This window comes from Mustela nigripes, chromosome 5 (assembly GCF_022355385.1).
Source record: "Mustela nigripes isolate SB6536 chromosome 5, MUSNIG.SB6536, whole genome shotgun sequence".
In the NCBI taxonomy this organism is placed as follows: domain Eukaryota; kingdom Metazoa; phylum Chordata; class Mammalia; order Carnivora; family Mustelidae; genus Mustela; species Mustela nigripes.
Window position 1 is genome coordinate 12,498,398 of NC_081561.1, and position 16,974 is coordinate 12,515,371.

Consider the following 16,974-nt stretch of genomic DNA (forward strand, 5'->3'; position numbering starts at 1 on the left):
TTGAATCATCTGGATTTTTTTTTTCTGAGTAGAATATATTTCCTTTAATGAATGTTGATTAAATGTTGCATGTTCTCTTACAGTAGAAGAGCTATGTTGAGGGTGGGTTTAGAACTGGAACTCTCAAATGAGGGAGGATCATAATGGGATATTTCTTATTCCAAAATTGTTAATATGTATATATTATTATAATATATAACAAATATAATACATTGTATATATATATATATATATCTTTATACACACACACACACAGACATGGTTTTAAACATCTATTTGACAGTCTAAAATATTGTGAATTTTTTTTTCCTTTTCCATAGGCACACAAGTGACTATTTTGTCTTGAAACTCTGCTTTGAGAACATCAAGGATGGATTATCCCAAAATGGATTATTTTCTGGATGTCGAGTCTGCTCATAGACTCTTGGATGTTGAGTCAGCTCAAAGATTCTTCTACAGTCAAGGAGCTCAAGGTAATACAATGGGAGCAAGAGAGGAAAGTCCTCTCGGATGCATGTTGGTTTTATACTGACAGCTGGCTGTCTACTGCAGCAGCTGTAGCTCTACTGCAGAGGGTCGGTAATTGGGATTACTAAATCGAAAACGAATCTCTACCAAACTGTTGCTGAAATTGAGGCAGGCACGTAATAGAATGGATAAACGCAAACTTCTTGGATGTGGTTTTAAAAAAAAAGAAAAGAAAAAAGCATCCTACCCAACTTTTGACATAAATGCCCCTAGGACAACTAGGTTAGAAAATGATTTCCCACTTCCTTGCACCCAAGGCATAGGTATCCAGAAAGGTATTTGGAATGCTTCCCCATCTCTGCCCCACCCCAGGAAAGGTTAAGTTTGCAGCCACTACACTTGAGGAGATCTAGGGCACCCTGACCTGTCTGATTAAACTCCAGGTGGGTTAGGGGCTCCCAAGATCAGCTTTGTGCTTCTAGAGCTGCCTTATCTGTTTTAGATAAATTCTGTTACTGCTCTGAGAATTAGCAGAGCACCCAGAGAGCAGTAAGAAGCATGCCTGTTGTGAAGTATGTATGTTTGATATGTGCATTTTTATTGATATTTTAATTTTATTGATATGTGCATATTACAAGATGGTCAGCGAGGCTCTGGTTGGCTGGCTTTTCCTGTTCCGCGGTGCATTGAGGATGTTTTGCGAGTGCATTGGAAAGAAGCTGGAGTGTCTTATGGGATCTCCTGATAGGCAGGAGATTTTTAAAAAACATATTTTCTCTTTTCCACGGAATGTTTAGGGTTTTCAGTCAAGGCTCTCTGATAATGGGCATCTCCTGCACAGTATAAGGGATACACTGAAGAGAAAGCCAATGACCGTATTCTTAAAGAGAAAAGTAGTCAAATTCTTGGAAGTCGTAAGGCAGAACTGAGAAGGAGTGCTGTTTGGGGACTCTCACTGTTAGGTGGTGACAGGTACTTCACACGGGGCACTGATGAAATCTGCTTTGGCTTTCCCAGAGGTCTCCTCTGCATTGGTTTTACCTCACTGGTAAGCCGATTTCCCATGGCAACCTCGAGGGTTTTCAAGCCTCCTTCTCTGGTTCCATTTTCCTGGGTATGATCCAGGCTTCTTAAAGCCAGGAGGGGCTGGACAATGATCTGGTTGATTTGCTCGGGTCAGTGTGCTCATCAGCAGAACTTAAATTAGCAAAAGTGATAGAACAGCTAATTCTCCCTGTGTCTCTGGTTGTACGTAGTCAGCAAATGCTCCTCTCAGCCACCTACAGAGACATGAATATGTTACTTAAGGAGACAAGGGAGAGACTGGCCAGAACCTCCAGCCTCCTCTGAGTCTGCAAGTAAGAAGATGCTAGAAGTAGATGGAGAAAAGTGGCTGAGGCTCAGTCCCCATCTCCAGACCCGTGTTTCAACATCACCGCGTCTGATGTGTTCAGTCTGAGCGGGACAATAATGTTCACTGGTGGGGTCACCTACCTGAGCTGCGTAATCATCAGCAGAGAAAGGGAATCGAGTTCATTCACAGTATTAAAGATGCCCACTTTGCCTGGCAGTTGAAGCTTTTCAGAAGCCTGTGGGCTCCGGGCTTCCACGGAAGGAAAGCAGGCAGGGTGTGGGAGGCTCTGAGGACTCAAAGCAGCCTGGTGGTTGTCAGCAGATGGAGTTTGGGGGTGGAGTGGTCAGAATTGTCACCATCCGTGACTGTGGTTTAGACAGCAGAGCTGGAATGACTAGAAAATGCAGGGGAGGTGGCAGCATAAGCCATTGGAGCTCCTGAGAGCACGTTCATTTTAAGGTAATCGAACGGCGTTCCAGTCAAAGGATCTTGAATTCGTAGTAAGGTGGAGGGGTCCCTAAACATCATCTATTTCGATTTTTTAAAACCTCAGCCTTCCTGAATCAGCTACCCAGGTGTACAGCCGAGGAGTTTGCATTTTAAGCAAGAGCCCCGGTGATGATTACCTAGCAGCACATCAGTCTAGGGGCCCACACTGAAGGACCAGTCCACCCAATCCAGTTTCTCTCCTGCCTTCCTGGCACAGGAACCCCTTCCTCTGCATTAGAGACAGGATCACCCAGTGGTTGCAGACCCTGGACCCTGACTGCCGGGGTTCAAATCGCGGGTCTGCCACGGTGAACCTGGACAAGCTCAGCTCCCCCTGAAAAAGACAGAAGAAACCATAACAGTGCCCAGTTCCTCGGCTGCTAAGAGCCTTAATGAAGTAAGATTTAAAGTGCTGAAACTGTCTGCCACATAGATGCTACACATCAGCAAATCAATAAAATAAACATCCCTGGCAAAATGCTATCCCCTCCTCTGTTTGAAATTTCATAAGGAAGCCACTGCCAAACAAGAACACAGCCTGAAAGGAGCGTATTCTCCTATTTTTAGCAAAAAAGAAAAAAAAAAAGAAAGAAAATTAAATTTTCCATGAATTATAAAACACGGTGATGATTTTCTTGTCACATCAAAACCCAACTCCAGGCAAAATTGAAAAGTAGTGAGTTTGTCTTGGTATTCCCTATCCACCTGGTCCTTCTTTTCACATGACAAGTGAGGATCCCCCCACTTCTCCATATGCCTTCCCCAGAGCTGGACCACGTAGGACCGGTGAACCCCCGTCTCCTCTCCAGGAACTCTGCTGCCACGGCAATACGGGGCTTTTCACTACACCACCCCAGGTGTAGTGACACGTAGTCACTACTAGTGACTCACTTGGTATAGACTCCCTAGAATTTCCCCGACAACCAGTTCCTGGGCCTGATAAAGGGCTCAGGTGAGTGGACAGAGGCCTGAGGACCACAGCCTGCTCCCCTCCCTTGCAGAAACAGGTGTATGTGTTTGAGTAGAGATTCTGAGCACCAGTGAAAAGGGGGCAGCTTGGGAGCCAGCTCTTGGGAAAGGCATTTGAGGCAATTAGGGCTTCGTGCTCCGGATGAAACACCGCACACAGCAGCTCTCTTCCTGGCCAACCCAGCCCAGGGACAGTGCATGGTAGATTAAGTAACCCCGATCCGACACCCGCTTCTAAAAGGTCTAACTGGGAGCACAGAGTGGAGCTGAGCACCCAGAATTTGGGTGACCAGGGATTTGATCCACTCAACTGGACGGTGATGATTGCCTTTTTGAGTTGACCATTCTCAAAGTCATGGTGATACCATTGTAGACTGATCAAGGGTTCTTGCAGGTGTAAATACTCTTGCAGGGGGAAGCAAGAACATCTCAGTTTTATTTTTCCATAGTACCATCCTTATATCAGTTTTGTTTACAAGTTCATAAACTTCTTAGAAACCAAACCCTTTTCTGTTAATGACATCCAAAATGTCATTAATTCCACGATACTGGAATTATAATGCTTTTAATCCCATCACAGTTATTTTTCTATTCTTTTTGGAAAGTGGCAAAGGCCTGCCTCTAAGTGGAAGATATTTTTAGCTAGTCAAAGCCAGAGAAGTCCCAGAAGGTGAAAAAGAAGGACAAAAGCCATCCGGTCTATTGCGGGACAGATTCTTCTGAAAGTCCCAGAGGATTTCAAGTCAGTCATTGGCTCTGTGGACCTTCATTTTTCTTCAGTTTGGTCCTGAGGTAGGGAAGCACCCCTCTGGGGACTCTGTTTTGGAAAGCATGATGTGTTGCAGAGAGCAGAAAAAAATCCAAGGTCACCCTGTTCATTATCCATCAGTGAAGGAAGCTCTCCCAATTAATCTGTGAGTGCTTCGTCAACAGGAAAAGCTGCTTACCTAGAGGGAAGTCCGTGAAGGTCTCCATTAACTCAAAAGAATTCTTGAGGTTGCAGATATATACGGCATAGAGATCAGCCATGTCCTGACAACATGGAACTTGAGTTCTCCCATCTTCCAGGTTTCTATGATGACTCACACACACTACTTTTGTCCCTGTCATTTTTTTACTGAACAATTGCATTGGAAGGGAAGGATCACAAAACTAGCGTCGTAGGATTTTCAGGTTGAAAGGGACATTGTATACATGGGTGATTCTCCTGGTTGCTCCTGGAACCAAGTGAAATGGAATTTGTGAGGGACAGACCCAGATCCCAGGACTGCATTACCAAAGAGCCACTGGGCTACTAGGATGAACGCCGAAGGTTGAGAACCACTGTTATGGATCGTTAATCACATGCTATTGAGAGGGTGGTCCTGAACTAGCACCATGGGCTTCATCTCGGGGCTAATTAGAGATGCAGAATCTCAGGCACCCTAAACCTAGAGAAGCAGAACCTGCATTTGAACAAGATTTCCAGGCAATTTATGTTAGTTCAAGAAACAATGACTGAATCCAGAGCATCTTAGAAACACCTGGCGAGATTTTATGAACTCAGGACTGGAGTCCCACAACAGAACAATTAAATCAGAATCTTTGGTAGTGAGCCTTGTACTTGGGAATCGTTTTAATTGTTCCTGGTGATTCAAATGTGCAACCAGGACTCAGATCTACTGACCTCTTGTTTTAGTGAAGGAGGTTTTAGCACATCGTGCAGCTATTCTTGCCTGAGGATCTTTCTCTATCTAGGTCCTTCCCTTAAATAAATCTTCAGCATTGGAAAGGTGCAAATGGACTTTTTTTAAAAAAAGGACTGGGCTATGTATGGGTGCTACCATGTTCATATTCACTGTATCCATTAATCCTCAAAGAAACTTTAGGAAAGAGGAATTATGATGCTTATTTCACGGATTAGGAAAGCAGCATGGCCAGGATTTGAATTCCAGTATTTCTGACTCCAATGATCCCATAGGCAGTGAAGGAAACATTCATGACCAAATCACACTCCTGGCTATGATGAAGCTCAAGGTGGTTCCGCCACGTGCCCGGATCACACAGTTTCCAGAGAGACGGTGGCCACACATACCTACGACCTCCTTGCTACACTAAGTCTCTTTTCTCCAAGACCATCAAAAAATTTAGACAATTACATTTCCTTCCAAGAGGAAAATACATTAAAAGGCAGCCAAATGACTAAAGTCACTAGGCAATCAAATTTATGAATCCTGTTCACAATTTCCCCTCTTTTATCCTTTAACATAATTCTTGGCATTGGAACTAGGTACTATACTCATGACATCATAGAGCATCTTCTCTGTCTTGTCCAACAAAGGGAAATGCTACTTTTGACAACTGATGGATGCCACAGTTAGCAGCTAAAGTCTCTTCAATTTGCATTTGGAAATGGAGAGGAATTCATTTAAACCCTCTCTCTCAAATATTTCCTCCACCTTTTGCCCATCCTGTGAAATCTGTCAGAACTGCTATCTCTTCAATCTTCAGCTTTGAATTAAATGTACTCTAAACCTAAACTCTAAATCTCTGGGACTTCTGACATGGCCCCACGAGACAAGAACATTTGGTTACAACTCAATTCGTTGCAAATCATTGACAATAGTCATCAGCACAAAATGTACTCATGCTGTTTCCTTTCCTGTGCTTCATACAAGACCCAACCCAGTGTCAACTCTCTGTGAAGCCTTGCCTGACTTTTCTAGGCCTTTTTTCCCACTGCGTTCTATTCATGCCTACATTATAGCCTTTGTCATATTGTGTTATTCAACTTTCACCACTTACAAGCTGCATGAACTTACATAAATGACTTCATATCTCTGAGCGTCATCAAAATGGACATAACCCTAGCTTCAAATTCATAGGGATTTTTGAGAATTAATGGGGGTGTGCTTATAAAGTGTTCAGTACATTATTTATTATTATTGATTAATCATTGGTGCTTTTGTTTAATTATTACTGGTGTCTGTTACCTACCTAGAGAGTGGTGATCTCCCTAAATACCATTTTCTGGGTGCCTAGTATCATCCTTGGTATAGAGTAGGAGAATTAAGATGTAGTAAATGTCTCTGTTGAACTCAAGGAATGGGAATGCTTAAATCTCCATTACAAAGAGATACTGAGGATTCAGGGAAAGAACTAAAGAACTCTTGACAATTGAATATCTGGAAAATAGAAACTTCTAGGACCTTTAAAGAATTCAAATCTTTAGTTGAAAATAAGAGGCTGCTGAAGGCCAAAGGGAGAGACAGGTAAAAAACAATTTTCAAATACATACAGGTGTAAGAAATGAAGAACGTTATCAACTTTGCTAGATCTCCCATAAAACAGAAGTAATTTAAAAAGCAAAAGCAAAAAGAAAATACAGCAGGAGAGGAGCATTAACCGTTGAGGAGCATTAACCTTTTAAATAGATTTACAGGTCCCCTGGACTTGTTCTTAAAAGAGCTCTTTAATATATGAGTCTGTGATGACTGAGTTTTTATTCTACCTAAAAGTAGAATTATGGAATAGGTGACCAGTCTACGTTTGCTCCGCTGAACTTAAGTGACATTAGTTCAAAAGCTGTTCAGAACAGGTTCAAGAAACTATCTCTGAGCTATCTCTCAGCTGAGATACATTTTCCCTTCCTTCCTGAGATCCTTACTGCCTAATCCAGTACTTACATTCTGTGGTTGACTAACCCCAAACCAGCCTCCTTCACACCCCTGCTTCTGGACAGACCCAATGGAAGGTGGCTGGAGATACCCACCTAATCCCAGGCTGGAGACACCCACTTTGAGAACCACTCCCTGGAAGCCTGTCCATGGTGCTTCTAGGAATCATGCTGAGTAAATGCCGGTTGTCTTCCTTCTTCTGGTTTGTCCCCTGAGACCTTCATGTCATGGTTTTAGATGTGGCTTATAATGGGACCTACAGGTCAAATTTGCTCCTTAAGGACTGAGGTAGAAACAGTAATTGCAAAGCAGCCTCATCCTCAAGTGTGGCATGATTGCCAACTGGTTATGACCTTTTCCTCTCACCAGGCTGATGCCTCCCTATTGGCTCCTCAGAGTCCTGCTAGGACCAACAGAGCTCATCAGCCACATCCACCCATGTCCTCACGGGTATGTCCTGACCAAGTAGGATACATGGAACTTCCAGACCCTGGTCTCTGACAAGTGCTTCAGAACCACTTCACATATCGTTTCTAGCCTTACTTTCATGGCACTCAAGTCCTCACCCTCAACAAATACTTGCTTTTTATCTTTTTGTTTTTCCCTTTCCTCTAAAATTCTATCCAGGAAGCAGCGTGCTGTGCTTCACTCATGGATGACAAGCTAACTACCAAGCCTTCCCTCCTAACTTCCCACACACTCCATTTTAGACCTCTAATTGCTCACACGCAGGCTCTCCAAACCTGTGTTTAATACAAGGCACACTCTGTGTGAAGGAGAGGGTGAAGGCAGATTAAGAGAAAAAAATATTGTGGAGATAGCCAGCCTGCCAATTCCATCCATAGGTAGATAACCATAAAAACTGAACTCCATTTCTGGAGTACACCACTGGAACTGGGCAATTCTCAGTACACCGAGGGCCAACAATTTACCTGCACTCAGTTTTCCCAAGTTCTTTGTGCCTTTGCTCCCAGCAAGCATCTGCTTGGCCATGATTCAAGGCTCATAATAAAGTAGGATATGGGGACAAGAGGAAGAGAGAGGAAAGATGAGAGGATGAGAAACAGAAAGGGGGAAAAAATGATATGAAAATACAATGAGATAATTGCAATCGATTAATAACTCCTACTGGCACATAAAGCACATGAAAGAGTGGATTATAGATTCAGCTCACACACAGCCAGCATCAGCCATGACTCAATTAGCATAAACAAATCACAGGTGCTTGGGAAGGAATTCTCATTTTCCCAAAGAAATCTGTTTCCCTAAAAACTTTCAGTACCACCCTCTGGGACTAAGCTGGCAGAAGCCAGGATGGGGAGACTAGCACATTAAAATCAGTTCATGGCTAATACCATTTTTAATATTTTAAAGAATATTTCGGTAAACAATTAGACCCATATGGTCATGCAAACCACAGAATGAATATTGGTATTAAATAGTACTTCTGAAAGCTTAGGACTGAACAGAGAGATTATGTTGGAGATCTGCATATCTTTTTTCAGTTATAAAAGCAAAGAAAGAGTAACATTAAAGTATTTGGCCAAAAAATGGGAAGGAAAATCAACCCTACACAACTACCATTGACCCTCAGAACAATAGAGGGGTTGGGGCACCTACCACCCATGCGGTCAAAAATCATTCTACAACTTTGATTTCCCCAAAACTTAACTGCTAATAGCCTACTGTTGACTAAAAGACTTACCATTGATAAACTATAAACACATATTTTATATGATATATGTATTATATATTGCATTCTTACCACACAGAAGAAAAGATTGTTAAAATAATCATAAGGAAAAGAAAATACATTAATATACTATTGTACTCTATTTATCAAAAAAAATCTGCTGGTGACTGGACAAGTGCATTTGAAACTCACATTCAAGGGGCAACTGTGCATATGTGTTACGAATATCTTCTGCCAGTCTATGCCTGGCTTTTTTTTTTTTTTTTTTACTTTCTTAGTGGTATATTTTAATAAGTAGAAATCTTTAATTTTGACAAAATCTGTTTTTCTTCCTATTATGGTTAGTCCTTTAACAAATCTTTGCCATCCCGAATGGTATAAAGATATTTTTCTCTGGGGTCGTTTTTTTAAAGCCTTATGTTCTTAGTTTTCACATTGAATTATGCCGTGGTCTGTCTTAAATGAATTTCCAAATAATATGGGGTAGAGGAGGGATTGTCTTTATTCAAGTATTCTTATTGCAACTGACATTCTGAAATGTGATCATTGACAATAGAATATTTTATTCACCTCTCTTTTCTCTAGTGCTTTCTCCTTTCCCCCATATTATTTATAGGCTTTATGTTAGCCAGATCAAAAGTGACTTCTCATAGATGTGGTTTATAAATCTGGGAGTTTGTCCTTTACATGAAATTTGAGTTAGGAAAATTGATGTTCCACTTTTACGTTACTCTCAAAAGACTGAAGAATTCCCAAACAGGACTTTTTCTTGAAAACTGATTATCTAAATGGCATAAAATAACCAAAAGTCGAATACAGTTCTTTGTTTATAATTGTTAATGTCGGTATACCAATTCTATAACTACTGAAATTAGAAATAATTAAATTTATTATTCTGACATGTACTATTATTTAAAATGTTTTTGCATATTTAAGGTATTCTAGATATTACCTATTCTAATATTTCTACTACCCATCTATTTCCCTATTATTCAACTACCAGAAAGTTCTCAAGCCTATTTCTATACAAGAAATTATGTTCACAATCAAATAATTTGCAGCACTTTACTTTCATTTTATATATATATGTATATATATAATATTGCTTATTTTGAAATTATATGTAATTTCAACATACAAAGCACATTCATTCAGTTGGCCATTTTCACAAATATTTATTGAGCACTTACAGAGTGCCAAATGCTATCTACATGTGACTTCAGCAGTCAACAAAATGGACAAAAACCCATCTTTATGGAGCTTACATTTTAAGTAGATTTTTTACTTTGATTTATATCCCAAATATTTACCTTTCTTTAAAATTGAATATTCAGATATTAATAATACATCCGAATTATTTGCAGTAGCTAATTATATGTCCATTAAATTGTGTGCCCTCCTTCTCATAGTAAAGAGTTCTTTTGAGAAATCGCTGCCCAGCCCGAATTATACTTCCTAGACCCCCTCATACCTTTCGAAGCACCTACAATCAGTTTTTGCCAATGGAATGACAACAGAATTAGTATGTCACTTCCAAGCCAAGGTATTTTAGAAGTGGATGCACCTTCTCCATGCTCTTTTTTGGTTTTAATTTAAAATCAATTTAGTTAACTTATAGAGTATTATTGATTTCAGGGGTAGAATTCAGTGGTTCATCAGTTGCATACAACACCCAGTGCTCATTCCATCAGGTGCCCTCCTGAATGCCCATCCCCCACTTACCCCATCCCCCACCCACCTCCCCTCCAGTAACCTACTCAGTTTGTTTCCTAGAGTTAAGAGTCTCTTATGGTTTGGTCTCCATGTTGGTTTTGGTTTTGGGTTTTTTTTTTTTTTTTTTCCTTTTGCTGGCTGGATGCAGATGACTCAAGGCCCTAGAGGATGGCAGAGCACAGAGGGAAAGTGCTAATCATAGCTTCACTTTAGACAGAAACGGGGGGTATCTCAGGATCAGTAACTCAGACTTCAATACATTTACTGTGTTAAGCCACTGGAGTGTAAGGTTTATTTGATAAATAAGCATGGCCATAACAAATATCCTTGCTTTGTTCATATGGAAGACTGTTACTCTGAGTAGGTATAATGTTTATCTGAGAATAGGGGAGGCTGGGTGGCTCAGTCATTAAGAGTCTGCCTCCAGCTCAGATCATGATCCCAGGGTCCTGGAATTGAGCCCCACATCCGGCTCCTTGCTCAGCAGGAAACCTGCTTTTCCTTCTCCCTCTGTCTGCCACTCCCCCTACTTGTGAGCTCTCCCTCTGTCAAACGGATAAATAAAATTTAAAAAAAATAATAATGTTTATCTGAGAATAGAACCATTATCCTTTATCTAGTACAATTTCAGAGTTGCCCCAAAAAAGTGATCCTGAAGGGGGCTGTCAGCTAGGAAGCCTCCCAAAGAGCAAGGCCAACACTTAAGAGGAATTTTTTTTTTTTTTTTAATACTGAGGCCAACACAAAATTAAATGCATCCCTTAGCACTTAGTGACCTAAAGAAAAAAGTTGTAAAAGAAAGTGGGAGTAAGTTTGAGGACTGTGTGGCTCATGAACCAAATTTGCATAGTTACAGTATCAAGTGGGTACTATTAGAATTCTGATAAAAGAAGGCTGAGGAATGCGGGGGGATATGGTACAAGAAAACCATGTCCTTCCTCATTCTCTATGGTAATGAGTATAAACTGGGTCAAAAGATAATATATGTATGCTTTATATGCTCCTATAGGAACAGAATTTGTTGCCTCTGTGGGAGTTGAACCAATGACTAGAAACAGAAGTGGGAGGGAGATTTTTTTTATTCTTTCACTACCTGAGGAATAATTACCTATTTAAAAATACATTTTTTAAAAAAATGCAATGTAGCTTATGAGAATTCATTAGTATCAGGGAAGATACAGTTTTACTGGATTTCAACAAAATCCATTACGAAAATTGGTGGATGGAAATGCAAGACTTGACACTATAATTTAGCAAGTACCCTCAATGATATCCTTCCCCTAAAACTTATGAAGTTTCCTGGGTTTTCACCTATAACAGCTATTAAAATCAGTTGAAATAAACTGAACTTAGAAGTAACCCTCTGAGGCACGATATCGTAAAGGGATCAGTCAAGATGCTTTCACATGTTGAAGCACATTCAGTTTTTTTGCTTCATCGAGAAGTTTATGTTGCATCATAATATATGATATATATTATGATATATATATATGATATTCCAAACTTTTAATCAAATAAACATATATTCTGATTTATCTTTAATTCATCTGTTAACTATCTCATTTGTGTATATTTTATAGCATATATAAAATATTCATATAGTACTATACTGATTCATAGATTAAGAAGTACCTTCTTGGGAATGCAGGCTCAGTAAGCTCCTGCTGGCGGGTTGCTGAGTCTGAGTCTGGAGACATCTGAATCTGCCACAGAAGCTCAGGAGAGCCTCTCTGATGGGAGTGGTCAGATCAAGCCTGTTTCAGAAGCATGGTTTGAGCTGAGAATTGAAGGCTGATAGCATTTAAATGGGAGTTAGGATGAGGAGAAAGGATATTTTATAAAGCAAGAAGACACAGAGGGAACTGACAAGGCTTGTTCAGGCCACTAAAGCAAGTCTCCAAGTGGGGTCCGTTTACAACAGCATCACTGAACCCATTGTTTAAAAGGTCTTCTCCAGACCTATTAAATCAAATATTCTGGTGTAGGAGTGTAAAAATACTCATTTTGATCAAGCTCCTCATAATTTTTAGGCTTACCAAAATTTGAAGATATCTAATCTAATTTCATGAAAATACACTGGAGGGCATGTAAATTTGTATTGCAAATAGAGACATTATGTGGGAGAAAAAAAAAAAAAAAAAGCAGTGGTTAATCCCAGAAAAGGAAACTGAGCAATGGCTACTTTGACGTATTCATCACAGATGGGTCTGCTGTATGACCAATACTTAATTCAGTTTACAATATTGGCATTCCATGGAATCCTGAGCACTCTGCTGTTACATAATAAAGAGAACTGAAAAGTTTCAACGCTCTTCCTTTTTTGAATGTTGGATAGTTCTATTGTTTAATTACCTTTGAACTCTACAAAAAGCCCAGAAAGGCAACAACATTGGCTGCCATATTCGTTTCCCACCAGCTTATCCTAAGGCCAAGTTTAATATACTTCCCAAACTGGTCTTTAAATGTTTCAGTTGTTGAAAAGCCTCCTTGTGTCATTAACTGCTCTTAGCCCCTGTATATTCTAAGGCACTTCTGAATTTCACATCTGACCACTAATACAAATATAAGGTAGGAAGATGAAAAAAAAAAAAAAGATGAATTCCTAGACTCCTATTTTCCACAAGTTGTTTCCAGAACAATGTGTGGAACTCATGGTAATCACATTAATATTTAATATAATCTGACTATAATTTTGCCTCAAAACATTTTATTCCAAAAATGCCATGTTCCGTGGTATTATGTTGATACATTTGTGATCTTGGTGCATATTATTGCCACTTTGCAACAAAAGGCTTGTATTTTTATTTTCCTTCTGTGGAGAAAAGATGCAAGACCCGTTCTAGGCTACCTTAAAATGAAACCGTGGTATCAGTTGATGTGCATTAGAATTACAATAAAAGCACAGTGCCAACTTAAATTGTGTGTGCTTTCCTTACATTTCTCACTCCAAAAGGGAGAATATTTGACAGAACACTTCAGTTTTTAAAAAAATAAAATACGATCAGGCCACTTAGGTAGCTCTGCCCATTAAATGTCCAACTCTTGATCTCAGCCTAGCAGAAAGTGTACTTAAAAAAATAAAAACAAAGAAATATAATATGACTTAGGTGCCACAGCAAAATGCAGAGCTATGAAAGCATATTTAAGGTGCATGGGTACCAGTTTGAAAGATGAATAAGAATAAGGCCACGTAGAGAAAATAATCTTCTAGATAAAGGGGTTAGTGAAATACAATTGACCCTTGAATGAAGCAGGGGTTACGGGTGTGAATCCTGTGCACAGCTGAAAATCTGCAGGTAACTTTGACTCCCCCCAAACAAAACTACTAATAGTCTATGTTGACCAGAACCCTTACTGATAACATAAACAGTTATAACACATCATATATTATACATGGATTATATACTGTATTCTTACAATAAAGTAGGCTAGAGAAAATAAAATACTCTTAAGAAAGACATAAGGAAAATACATTTACAGTATTTTACTATAGTTATTCAAAAAAAATCCACTGCAGGTGGACCTGTATTGTGCAAAGGTCAGCTGTGTTTTAATTTTTTATACTAATTTTTGGTCATTCTCATAACTGTTCAAATTTTTGCAAAGTTACATTGTGGCACATACAAAACCAGGGTTATGAATGAATTTTTTTCCAGGACTGGCTGAAGAATATCATGTTTTAGGGCTTGGGCTTAAGGGAAACAGATCTGATTTCAACACTATGATTTCCACATCATAGCTTGTGACATGAGACAAGTTATTTAATCTCTTTTTTACCTGGCTTTTCCCTTTCGAATGTAAATGAGAATAAGAGTTCTTCACCCAAAGAGTTATTTTGAGGATTAAGTGAAAAAAAAAATGCATTTCACAAACTATGGTCCAATAGATTTGCAGATAGTACTTATGAACTCTTGTACGGTAATAATGTATTTTCTTTCATGATGTTTTTTAAAAAATGTAAATTAAAGAAATTTAGTGAAAATATAAAGCTGTATAATTAGAATTCACACTTAGGAACTATTGCTTAGAGCAAAGGGAAAGAAGTAGGCTAACTGAAGTCCATTTAAGGAAAAACGTGAAGTAAATAATCAACACTTTGATGGAATAAAATCCATCAAAGTGTTAGAGTGACTAACGTTTAGAAACACTGAACAAATAAACACAAAACACTAAGCAAAATGCCAAGTACCTAATATACACTTAGTAAGCTTTAGCTCCTGTGTTAATTACACTTCACTTTGGTCAAGCCTCTGTAGAAATTGGCAGGGCCTCCCATTCCCCAGGAGACCTCCCACCCTGTCCCATGTCTGGTCTTCTCTGCCACCATTTATTCCATTTATTCCTAATTCAGATTTCTAAGCCCTTTGAAAATCTGAGACAGTCCGAAAACACAAGAACAAGTAAAAGCAACAAAATTTTGACTTTTAAAAAAAATCGAGTTGCTAAAAGTCCCCAAAGAATTTTCTTTATGGTCGGACTGCTGGGAGTTTTTGTCCTTCAAATTCTCTCAAAGCATTAGCTCCACTGTACTGATTTCCTCTGGATTTACAGCAAACTCTAGTTGATCAGCTGGTGGCTTCCATGTGGTGACTGACATAAGTCAGGATTTACCGAGGAATGAGAAAATTGCTTTGGGAAAATCCACTTTAAATCATAGTTCTCGTCCTCTCTTTGCTTTGTTTTGAAACAAAACACAGTGATGTGAAGAAAGTGACATCGGAGACACAGAAGTTAATTCTGACCCTGCCATTAAACAGCCATGGGACCAGCTTTACACGTGGCTGATCTCTATGAGCCTTTGTTTCCCAGGTTGCAAAATTATAATAATGCCTGCAATATTCTTGTTCCAAGGATAAAATGACACAAAGTAATGACTTTAGGGTAGTAGATTCTCAGTTGAGATAGTAGATTCTCAGTAAGTATTTGTTTAAGGAATGATAAACTGCACACAATAAGGAAAAGAAAGAACATTCATGGAGTAAGTTCCGTGTCTTCAAGAAGCTCAGCGACCATATATATAATAGAGTACAAAGGACTATAACAGAAGCAAACACAGGATTTGAAAGGGGAAAGAAAGAATTCAGAGAATTCTTTGTGAAGGACTTGATGCCTGAGTTCCATCCAAGAATTACCACAATAGTGGGATATTCCCTCCAGAAAAAAACTGTATAGGTCTTTCCAGAAACAGTTCAGTATGGCTGGATCAAAAAAAAAAAAAAACAAAAACAAGAAGGTGAAGGTGACATGTGAGATCAGAGAAAAAACAGAGTTCAAGGATAAGGACCTTGCATAGGAGATTAAGAAAACTGGAATCTGTAGGAAACACAGAACATTGGAAGGACTTCTAAAGCTGGGACAGTTTCTAGGCCAGTTCATTCCAAATCTTGTTAGATATCAGAAACATATACTATACAGCCCTGGCTCAGATGCATTGATCAGAATTTTAGGGAGTCAGGTGTGGCAATCTGGATTTTTTTCTGTCTTTACAAGGTTGTTTTGCCTTCTTTTTGCAGCTCCCAGATGCTTTGATGTAAATAGTATGGAGTCAAGAATTTGAGAACCACTGACTAGTATAATTCTTTTAAAGTTCTTTTCCTAAAATTTTATTTATTTATTGGGGGGGGGTTGAGGGGAGGGGCAGAGGGAGAAGGAGACTCCCCACTGAGCAGGGAGACCCACACAAGGCTCCATCCTAGGACTGTGAGATCTTGACTTGAGCTGAAGGCAGACGCTTAACTGACTGAGCCACTCAGATGCCCCTAATTCTTTACTTTTCTAGATGAGAAGAAGGGAGCCAAGAGAGGTAAATGAATTGAACGGACTAAAAATCCAATGTTATATTCATTTAGATTCACTCTGTTGACCACTAGCCACGTATTGGGAATTCAAACTCAAAACAGACAAATCCATTGGCTTCAAGGAGTTAATCATCTAATATAGGGACAGATAAATAAATAAATGATTTCAGACCCAAAAGGTAAATGCTGGGAGAATATATACACTGTGAGTTTTTTAAGCACAGAGGAGGGTTCCCACATCAAACAGAGATATGGTAGTGTACACATGTGTGGGGGGGAGAAAGGGTAGATGTGTTCCCACATTAGCATCCAAGGTGAGATGGTGGTTAATCAGCTTTTGACCTGGATTTACGTCGGAGAAAAAAAGAACACTCAAAGCAATGCAAAATGGCTTGTGATAAAGCATGGACACATTAGGAATATGATACATTAGGGGAACATGTTACAGAGTGAAAGGTATATTGGAAATGTAGGGCAGGGCAAGAGAAGAGCCTGGACGAGTAGGCAGTAACCAAGGCATGAAGCGTACTTAGTTAATTATGCTTAACTAAGAAATCCCAAGCCTGATAAGGAACGCACTAAGAATCTAACACAGAGGAGGGCTGTTGTGAGATCTGTTTGTATCAAGACTACAGATATGGAAGACGGACTGGAAAGAGTAAGATCAGAAGCACAGAAAGAGAAGCACTTGCACTGATCCCAACAAAAAGTAAAGACTGTGAAAACAGAACTGACATAGCAAGGGAGAGGGATCTTGAAGTATTAACAAAGTTCTTTCCAGATTTTGTGATGGTAGTGTGAACAGAAAGTCAGAGAGGGGCACTTCCAATGATC

General features: G+C 39.5%; 1 protein-coding gene across 1 annotated transcript in view; it reads left to right on the forward strand.

The window, feature by feature from the left end:
* Positions 1-370: 370 nt before the first annotated feature.
* The window catches only part of PHACTR1 (phosphatase and actin regulator 1), a 553,099-nt gene continuing 536,495 nt past the window's right edge, over positions 371-16,974 (forward strand). The window contains exon 1 of the mRNA XM_059399448.1: positions 371-473. Coding sequence (XP_059255431.1) covers positions 371-473 — 103 coding nt within the window. The remainder of the gene's footprint in view (positions 474-16,974) is intronic.